At 55.2% G+C, this 10,069-nt stretch overlaps 1 protein-coding gene across 1 annotated transcript in view; it reads left to right on the top strand.

Annotated features, from left to right (window-relative positions):
* The first annotated feature begins 1,232 nt into the window (after nt 1–1,232).
* LOC121819176 (mucin-19-like) overlaps nt 1,233–10,069 on the top strand; it is a 67,487-nt gene continuing 58,650 nt past the window's right edge. Inside the window, 33 exon segments of the mRNA XM_042247333.2 lie at nt 1,233–2,114; nt 2,117–2,156; nt 2,159–2,275; nt 2,278–2,667; nt 2,670–2,818; nt 2,821–3,111; nt 3,114–3,666; nt 3,669–4,077; nt 4,079–4,143; nt 4,146–4,523; nt 4,526–5,097; nt 5,100–5,139; nt 5,142–5,438; nt 5,441–5,509; nt 5,512–5,649; nt 5,652–5,933; nt 5,936–6,001; nt 6,004–6,089; nt 6,092–6,251; nt 6,254–6,502; nt 6,505–6,928; nt 6,930–6,994; nt 6,997–7,082; nt 7,085–7,124; nt 7,127–7,243; nt 7,246–7,635; nt 7,638–8,021; nt 8,024–8,076; nt 8,079–8,118; nt 8,121–8,237; nt 8,240–8,629; nt 8,632–9,038; nt 9,071–10,069. Coding sequence (XP_042103267.2) covers nt 1,233–2,114; nt 2,117–2,156; nt 2,159–2,275; nt 2,278–2,667; nt 2,670–2,818; nt 2,821–3,111; nt 3,114–3,666; nt 3,669–4,077; nt 4,079–4,143; nt 4,146–4,523; nt 4,526–5,097; nt 5,100–5,139; nt 5,142–5,438; nt 5,441–5,509; nt 5,512–5,649; nt 5,652–5,933; nt 5,936–6,001; nt 6,004–6,089; nt 6,092–6,251; nt 6,254–6,502; nt 6,505–6,928; nt 6,930–6,994; nt 6,997–7,082; nt 7,085–7,124; nt 7,127–7,243; nt 7,246–7,635; nt 7,638–8,021; nt 8,024–8,076; nt 8,079–8,118; nt 8,121–8,237; nt 8,240–8,629; nt 8,632–9,038; nt 9,071–10,069 — 8,745 coding nt within the window.

Here is a 10,069-nt window from a genome sequence, read left to right as displayed (position 1 = left end):
CAGGCAAGGATATTGGAGAATGGGTAGCCATTTCCTTTTCCAGGGGATCTTCCTAACCTAAGGATAGAATCCAGGTCTCCTGCATTGCAGATGGATTCTTTACCATCTGAGCCACCAAAGAAGCCACCTCAAGACCTCAAACAGAATACTAACTCAGGTTCACATGAATAATAATCAACTGAAGGTTTCAGAGGCAATAACAGTGTTAGCTGGTAGATAGCAAACTAGTCTGTAGAAAAATGCAGAAGCATAACTTGGTGGGTGGGAACTTCCCTTAAATTAAGCCCAAAAAGAAGCTTCTGGTAGTTGTGAGACAGCCCTTTTGGTTGTGATTGTGTAATCCATAGGAAATTAAGTATAGGAAACATTTGAAGATACTTTAGATGTAGATTTCCAAATGTATATCCCCAGTCTTGGCTTCTCTGGAACTCTAAATTCATATTTAATTGATAATTTGTCATTTACATTTTTATGTCTAAAAATATCTCAGATTGAGGATGTGCTAGAAAGAATTCTTTTATTTCTTTCATACCCACACATGTTCAATCTTTCCCATATCAAAAAGCAATACCATTACTGACTCAGTTTATTCAGGAAAAATCTTAAAGTTATTCTGATGTCAGTGTCTTTCAATTTTGCACTTCCCAAATAAAGCAAGAAATCTTAATGATACTTTTAAAACATATTCTGAATACATCCACTATTCTAAATCTCCTTTATCAACACTCTGGCCCTAGGCACTTATATCTCATCAGAATTACTGAAATCACATCATGATGCTCTACCAACATCTATTGTACACACTTACCTTATACATATTACAGAGGAGAAACAAGGATTTTAAATATGTATATGAATATATCATTTCCTATCATAAAATTATATCTGATTGCATTTAGAAAAATGTCCAGCTTCCTCCTCTGATTTACAAAAATTTCAACAAATATATACTCATTTTCTCATGTTCTCCCCTTAACTTCTCATAATCGATTTACATTTATCCAGTTCTGTGTCTATACCATGAGCAGCTCATGTCTGTCTTTTGCATTGTTTGATCCCACTGTCTGGAAAAATATTTCCCTAGAGGGTGACATAACTCTGTGCATGTTGTCACATCTTAAAATTAATAGAATCTATTCAGAGAGGATTTTCTAGCCAGGAAGTCTAAATTAACACCCTAATAGTGGATATCACCTCATTCATCTTAAGACTTGGATACATTGCTCCAGATGATGGTTCACTTGTCCTTAGGTGCAGGACCTGGTGTCAGTTCAGAAACCTCTGTCCAGGTTTCTGGAGCAACAGGGACTGATGCCTTCCGATCTGGAACCAGCGTACCTCTATCCGGAGCAGCAGTGAGCCCTGGATCCTCAGCAGGAAGGTCGGGAGCAACTGCAGTATCTAGTGAGGGTTCTCAGCCCACTGTCGCCTTCTCTGGAGCCACAGGGACTACGGCTGGGCAATCCGGCACCCGTTTCTCCTCCGCTGGAATACCCGCGACACCTGGATCAACCACAGGAAGGTCAGCAGGAGCGGGGACAGCGGGTGTAGATTCCCAGCAAACTGCCAGATTAGCTGCAGCTGCAGGGACGGCTGCTGGAGGACTGGGAACCAGTGTGCCTTCAGCTGAAACATCAGGAAGCAGGTCATCCGTACCTGGAGGGTCAGCAACCCCTCAACAACCTGGCGCACTTTCCGAGTCCACCACCCTATTGCCTGGGGTTACAGGAACGAGTGCTGTAACAGGCTCTGAGCCCGGTCTACCTTCAACTGGAGTATCAGGCTTGCCTGGCTCCACACCAGGAGGATCTGCAGCAACCGGAAGAAGTGGTGCAGGGTCAGCGGCTACTGCCCCATTCTCAGGAGAAACCAGGACCACTGTAATATCAGGAACCAACGTACCTGTCTCTGGAGCACCAGTGACCCCTGGATCATCAGCAGGAAGTTCGGAAGCAACCGGAACGCGTGGTCAAGGTCCAGGGACCACTTCCCCATCGTCTGGAGCAACAGGGGCACCTGTTATAGGGTCAGGAACCAGCGTACCTTTATCTGGAGCACCTGGAACCCCTGAACCATCCACCGCAGGAGCAGGAGCAGGAGCAGGAGCAAGGGGAGACCTCCTGTCAGTTCAGAGCCCACCGTCACCCTATCTGGAGCAACGGGACTGATTTCATAAGATCTGGGACCAGCTTACCTTTATCTGGAGGAGCAGTGAGCCCTGGATCATCACCAGGAGGGTCATCAGCAACTGCAGGACCTGGCGTCGGTGCAGAAACCCTGTCCAGGTTTCTGGAGCAACAGGGACTGATGCCTTCCGATCTGGAACCAGCGTACCTCTATCCGGAGCAGCAGTGAGCCCTGGATCCTCAGCAGGAAGGTCGGGAGCAACTGCAGTATCTAGTGAGGGTTCTCAGCCCACTGTCGCCTTCTCTGGAGCCACAGGGACTACGGCTGGGCAATCCGGCACCCGTTTCTCCTCCGCTGGAATACCCGCGACACCTGGATCAACCACAGGAAGGTCAGCAGGAGCGGGGACAGCGGGTGTAGATTCCCAGCAAACTGCCAGATTAGCTGCAGCTGCAGGGACGGCTGCTGGAGGACTGGGAACCAGTGTGCCTTCAGCTGAAACATCAGGAAGCAGGTCATCCGTACCTGGAGGGTCAGCAACCCTCAACAACCTGGCGCACTTTCCGAGTCCACCACCCAATTGCCTGGGGTTACAGGAACGAGTGCTGTAACAGGCTCTGAGCCCGGTCTACCTTCAACTGGAGTATCAGGCTTGCCTGGCTCCACACCAGGAGGATCTGCAGCAACCGGAAGAGAAGTGGTGCAGGGTCAGCGGCTACTGCCCCATTCTCAGGAGAAACCAGGACCACTGTAATATCAGGAACCAACGTACCTGTCTCTGGAGCACCAGTGACCCCTGGATCATCAGCAGGAAGTTCGGAAGCAACCGGAACGCGTGGTCAAGGTCCAGGGACCACTTCCCCATCGTCTGGAGCAACAGGGGCACCTGTTATAGGGTCAGGAACCAGCGTACCTTTATCTGGAGCACCTGGAACCCCTGAACCATCCACCGCAGGAGCAGGAGCAGGAGCAGGAGCAAGGGGAGACCTCCTGTCAGTTCAGAGCCCACCGTCACCCTATCTGGAGCAACGGGGACTGATTTCATAAGATCTGGGACCAGCTTACCTTTATCTGGAGGAGCAGTGAGCCCTGGATCATCACCAGGAGGGTCATCAGCAACTGCAGGACCTGGCGTCGGTGCAGAAACCCCTGTCCAGGTTTCTGGAGCAACAGGGACTGATGCCTTCCGATCTGGAACCAGCGTACCTCTATCCGGAGCAGCAGTGAGCCCTGGATCCTCAGCAGGAAGGTCGGGAGCAACTGCAGTATCTAGTGAGGGTTCTCAGCCCACTGTCGCCTTCTCTGGAGCCACAGGGACTACGGCTGGGCAATCCGGCACCCGTTTCTCCTCCGCTGGAATACCCGCGACACCTGGATCAACCACAGGAAGGTCAGCAGGAGCGGGGACAGCGGGTGTAGATTCCCAGCAAACTGCCAGATTAGCTGCAGCTGCAGGGACGGCTGCTGGAGGACTGGGAACCAGTGTGCCTTCAGCTGAAACATCAGGAAGCAGGTCATCCGTACCTGGAGGGTCAGCAACCCTCAACAACCTGGCGCACTTTCCGAGTCCACCACCCAATTGCCTGGGGTTACAGGAACGAGTGCTGTAACAGGCTCTGAGCCCGGTCTACCTTCAACTGGAGTATCAGGCTTGCCTGGCTCCACACCAGGAGGATCTGCAGCAACCGGAAGAAGTGGTGCAGGGTCAGCGGCTACTGCCCCATTCTCAGGAGAAACCAGGACCACTGTAATATCAGGAACCAACGTACCTGTCTCTGGAGCACCAGTGACCCCTGGATCATCAGCAGGAAGTTCGGAAGCAACCGGAACGCGTGGTCAAGGTCCAGGGACCACTTCCCCATCGTCTGGAGCAACAGGGGCACCTGTTATAGGGTCAGGAACCAGCGTACCTTTATCTGGAGCACCTGGAACCCTGAACCATCCACCGCAGGAGCAGGAGCAGGAGCAAGGGGAGACCTCCTGTCAGTTCAGAGCCCACCGTCACCCTATCTGGAGCAACGGGACTGATTTCATAAGATCTGGGACCAGCTTACCTTTATCTGGAGGAGCAGTGAGCCCTGGATCATCACCAGGAGGGTCATCAGCAACTGCAGGACCTGGCGTCGGTGCAGAAACCCCTGTCCAGGTTTCTGGAGCAACAGGGACTGATGCCTTCCGATCTGGAACCAGCGTACCTCTATCCGGAGCAGCAGTGAGCCCTGGATCCTCAGCAGGAAGGTCGGGAGCAACTGCAGTATCTAGTGAGGGTTCTCAGCCCACTGTCGCCTTCTCTGGAGCCACAGGGACTACGGCTGGGCAATCCGGCACCCGTTTCTCCTCCGCTGGAATACCCGCGACACCTGGATCAACCACAGGAAGGTCAGCAGGAGCGGGGACAGCGGTGTAGATTCCCAGCAAACTGCCAGATTAGCTGCAGCTGCAGGGACGGCTGCTGGAGGACTGGGAACCAGTGTGCCTTCAGCTGAAACATCAGGAAGCAGGTCATCCGTACCTGGAGGGTCAGCAACCCCTCAACAACCTGGCGCACTTTCCGAGTCCACCACCCTGTTGCCTGGGGTTACAGGAACGAGTGCTGTAATAGGCTCTGAGCCCGGTCTACCTTCAACTGGAGTATCAGGCTTGCCTGGCTCCACACCAGGAGGATCTGCAGCAACCGGAAGAAGTGGTGCAGGGTCAGCGGCTACTGCCCCATTCTCAGGAGAAACCAGGACCACTGTAATATCAGGAACCAACGTACCTGTCTCTGGAGCACCAGTGACCCCTGGATCATCAGCAGGAAGTTCGGAAGCAACCGGAACGCGTGGTCAAGGTCCAGGGACCACTTCCCCATCGTCTGGAGCAACAGGGGCACCTGTTATAGGGTCAGGAACCAGCGTACCTTTATCTGGAGCACCTGGAACCCCTGAACCATCCACCGCAGGAGCAGGAGCAGGAGCAGGAGCAAGGGGAGACCTCCTGTCAGTTCAGAGCCCACCGTCACCCTATCTGGAGCAACGGGACTGATTTCATAAGATCTGGGACCAGCTTACCTTTATCTGGAGGAGCAGTGAGCCCTGGATCATCACCAGGAGGGTCATCAGCAACTGCAGGACCTGGCGTCGGTGCAGAAACCCCTGTCCAGGTTTCTGGAGCAACAGGGACTGATGCCTTCCGATCTGGAACCAGCGTACCTCTATCCGGAGCAGCAGTGAGCCCTGGATCCTCAGCAGGAAGGTCGGGAGCAACTGCAGTATCTAGTGAGGGTTCTCAGCCCACTGTCGCCTTCTCTGGAGCCACAGGGACTACGGCTGGCAATCCGGCACCCGTTTCTCCTCCGCTGGAATACCCGCGACACCTGGATCAACCACAGGAAGGTCAGCAGGAGCGGGACAGCGGGTGTAGATTCCCAGCAAACTGCCAGATTAGCTGCAGCTGCAGGGACGGCTGCTGGAGGACTGGGAACCAGTGTGCCTTCAGCTGAAACATCAGGAAGCAGGTCATCCGTACCTGGAGGGTCAGCAACCCTCAACAACCTGGCGCACTTTCCGAGTCCACCACCCTGTTGCCTGGGGTTACAGGAACGAGTGCTGTAATAGGCTCTGAGCCCGGTCTACCTTCAACTGGAGTATCAGGCTTGCCTGGCTCCACACCAGGAGGATCTGCAGCAACCGGAAGAAGTGGTGCAGGGTCAGCGGCTACTGCCCCATTCTCAGGAGAAACCAGGACCACTGTAATATCAGGAACCAACGTACCTGTCTCTGGAGCACCAGTGACCCCTGGATCATCAGCAGGAAGTTCGGAAGCAACTGAACGCGTGGTCAAGGTCCAGGGACCACTTCCCCATCGTCTGGAGCAACAGGGGCACCTGTTATAGGTCAGGAAGCAGCACACCTTTATCTGGAGCACCTGGAACCCCTGAACCATCCACCGCAGGAGCAGGAGCAGGAGCAGGAGCAAGGGGAGACCTCCTGTCAGTTCAGAGCCCACCGTCACCCTATCTGGAGCAACGGGGACTGATTTCATAAGATCTGGGACCAGCTTACCTTTATCTGGAGGAGCAGTGAGCCCTGGATCATCACCAGGAGGGTCATCAGCAACTGCAGGACCTGGCGTCGGTGCAGAAACCCTGTCCAGGTTTCTGGAGCAACAGGGACTGATGCCTTCCGATCTGGAACCAGCGTACCTCTATCCGGAGCAGCAGTGAGCCCTGGATCCTCAGCAGGAAGGTCGGGAGCAACTGCAGTATCTAGTGAGGGTTCTCAGCCCACTGTCGCCTTCTCTGGAGCCACAGGGACTACGGCTGGGCAATCCGGCACCCGTTTCTCCTCCGCTGGAATACCCGCGACACCTGGATCAACCACAGGAAGGTCAGCAGGAGCGGGACAGCGGGTGTAGATTCCCAGCAAACTGCCAGATTAGCTGCAGCTGCAGGGACGGCTGCTGGAGGACTGGGAACCAGTGTGCCTTCAGCTGAAACATCAGGAAGCAGGTCATCCGTACCTGGAGGGTCAGCAACCCCTCAACAACCTGGCGCACTTTCCGAGTCCACCACCCTATTGCCTGGGGTTACAGGAACGAGTGCTGTAATAGGCTCTGAGCCCGGTCTACCTTCAACTGGAGTATCAGGCTTGCCTGGCTCCACACCAGGAGGATCTGCAGCAACCGGAAGAAGTGGTGCAGGGTCAGCGGCTACTGCCCCATTCTCAGGAGAAACCAGGACCACTGTAATATCAGGAACCAACGTACCTGTCTCTGGAGCACCAGTGACCCCTGGATCATCAGCAGGAAGTTCGAGGCAACCGAACGCGTGGTCAAGGTCCAGGGACCACTTCCCCATCGTCTGGAGCAACAGGGGCACCTGTTATAGGTCAGGAACCAGCACACCTTTATCTGGAGCACCTGGAACCCCTGAACCATCCACCGCAGGAGCAGGAGCAGGAGCAGGAGCAAGGGGAGACCTCCTGTCAGTTCAGAGCCCACCGTCACCCTATCTGGAGCAACGGGACTGATTTCATAAGATCTGGGACCAGCTTACCTTTATCTGGAGGAGCAGTGAGCCCTGGATCATCACCAGGAGGGTCATCAGCAACTGCAGGACCTGGCGTCGGTGCAGAAACCCTGTCCAGGTTTCTGGAGCAACAGGGACTGATGCCTTCCGATCTGGAACCAGCGTACCTCTATCCGGAGCAGCAGTGAGCCCTGGATCATCAGCAGGAAGGTCGGGAGCAACTGCAGTATCTAGTGAGGGTTCTCAGCCCACTGTCGCCTTCTCTGGAGCCACAGGGACTACGGCTGGGCAATCCGGCACCCGTTTCTCCTCCGCTGGAATACCCGCGACACCTGGATCAACCACAGGAAGGTCAGCAGGAGCGGGGACAGCGGGTGTAGATTCCCAGCAAACTGCCAGATTAGCTGCAGCTGCAGGGACGGCTGCTGGAGGACTGGGAACCAGTGTGCCTTCAGCTGAAACATCAGGAAGCAGGTCATCCGTACCTGGAGGGTCAGCAACCCTCAACAACCTGGCGCACTTTCCGAGTCCACCACCCAATTGCCTGGGGTTACAGGAACGAGTGCTGTAACAGGCTCTGAGCCCGGTCTACCTTCAACTGGAGTATCAGGCTTGCCTGGCTCCACACCAGGAGGATCTGCAGCAACCGGAAGAAGTGGTGCAGGGTCAGCGGCTACTGCCCCATTCTCAGGAGAAACCAGGACCACTGTAATATCAGGAACCAACGTACCTGTCTCTGGAGCACCAGTGACCCCTGGATCATCAGCAGGAAGTTCGGAAGCAACCGGAACGCGTGGTCAAGGTCCAGGGACCACTTCCCCATCGTCTGGAGCAACAGGGGCACCTGTTATAGGGTCAGGAACCAGCGTACCTTTATCTGGAGCACCTGGAACCCTGAACCATCCACCGCAGGAGCAGGAGCAGGAGCAGGAGCAAGGGGAGACCTCCTGTCAGTTCAGAGCCCACCGTCACCCTATCTGGAGCAACGGGACTGATTTCATAAGATCTGGGACCAGCTTACCTTTATCTGGAGGAGCAGTGAGCCCTGGATCATCACCAGGAGGGTCATCAGCAACTGCAGGACCTGGCGTCGGTGCAGAAACCCTGTCCAGGTTTCTGGAGCAACAGGGACTGATGCCTTCCGATCTGGAACCAGCGTACCTCTATCCGGAGCAGCAGTGAGCCCTGGATCCTCAGCAGGAAGGTCGGGAGCAACTGCAGTATCTAGTGAGGGTTCTCAGCCCACTGTCGCCTTCTCTGGAGCCACAGGGACTACGGCTGGGCAATCCGGCACCCGTTTCTCCTCCGCTGGAATACCCGCGACACCTGGATCAACCACAGGAAGGTCAGCAGGAGCGGGGACAGCGGGTGTAGATTCCCAGCAAACTGCCAGATTAGCTGCAGCTGCAGGGACGGCTGCTGGAGGACTGGGAACCAGTGTGCCTTCAGCTGAAACATCAGGAAGCAGGTCATCCGTACCTGGAGGGTCAGCAACCCTCAACAACCTGGCGCACTTTCCGAGTCCACCACCCAATTGCCTGGGGTTACAGGAACGAGTGCTGTAACAGGCTCTGAGCCCGGTCTACCTTCAGCTGGAGTATCAGGCTTGCCTGGCTCCACACCAGGAGGATCTGCAGCAACCGGAAGAAGTGGTGCAGGGTCAGCGGCTACTGCCCCATTCTCAGGAGAAACCAGGACCACTGTAATATCAGGAACCAACGTACCTGTCTCTGGAGCACCAGTGACCCCTGGATCATCAGCAGGAAGTTCGGAAGCAACCGGAACGCGTGGTCAAGGTCCAGGGACCACTTCCCCATCGTCTGGAGCAACAGGGGCACCTGTTATAGGGTCAGGAACCAGCGTACCTTTATCTGGAGCACCTGGAACCCCTGAACCATCCACCGCAGGAGCAGGAGCAGGAGCAGGAGCAAGGGGAGACCTCCTGTCAGTTCAGAGCCCACCGTCACCCTATCTGGAGCAACGGGACTGATTTCATAAGATCTGGGACCAGCTTACCTTTTATCTGGAGGAGCAGTGAGCCCTGGATCATCACCAGGAGGGTCATCAGCAACTGCAGGACCTGGCGTCGGTGCAGAAACCCCTGTCCAGGTTTCTGGAGCAACAGGGACTGATGCCTTCCGATCTGGAACCAGCGTACCTCTATCCGGAGCAGCAGTGAGCCCTGGATCCTCAGCAGGAAGGTCGGGAGCAACTGCAGTATCTAGTGAGGGTTCTCAGCCCACTGTCGCCTTCTCTGGAGCCACAGGGACTACGGCTGGGCAATCCGGCACCCGTTTCTCCTCCGCTGGAATACCCGCGACACCTGGATCAACCACAGGAAGGTCAGCAGGAGCGGGGACAGCGGGTGTAGATTCCCAGCAAACTGCCAGATTAGCTGCAGCTGCAGGGACGGCTGCTGGAGGACTGGGAACCAGTGTGCCTTCAGCTGAAACATCAGGAAGCAGGTCATCCGTACCTGGAGGGTCAGCAACCCCTCAACAACCTGGCGCACTTTCCGAGTCCACCACCCAATTGCCTGGGGTTACAGGAACGAGTGCTGTAACAGGCTCTGAGCCCGGTCTACCTTCAACTGGAGTATCAGGCTTGCCTGGCTCCACACCAGGAGGATCTGCAGCAACCGGAAGAAGTGGTGCAGGGTCAGCGGCTACTGCCCCATTCTCAGGAGAAACCAGGACCACTGTAATATCAGGAACCAACGTACCTGTCTCTGGAGCACCAGTGACCCCTGGATCATCAGCAGGAAGTTCGGAAGCAACCGGAACGCGTGGTCAAGGTCCAGGGACCACTTCCCCATCGTCTGGAGCAACAGGGGCACCTGTTATAGGGTCAGGAACCAGCGTACCTTTATCTGGAGCACCTGGAACCCCTGAACCATCCACCGCAGGAGCAGGAGCAGGAGCAGGAGCAAGGGGA

This window comes from Ovis aries, chromosome 3 (assembly GCF_016772045.2).
Source record: "Ovis aries strain OAR_USU_Benz2616 breed Rambouillet chromosome 3, ARS-UI_Ramb_v3.0, whole genome shotgun sequence".
In the NCBI taxonomy this organism is placed as follows: Eukaryota; Metazoa; Chordata; class Mammalia; order Artiodactyla; family Bovidae; genus Ovis; species Ovis aries.
This window is presented reverse-complemented; position numbering and strand designations above follow the sequence as displayed.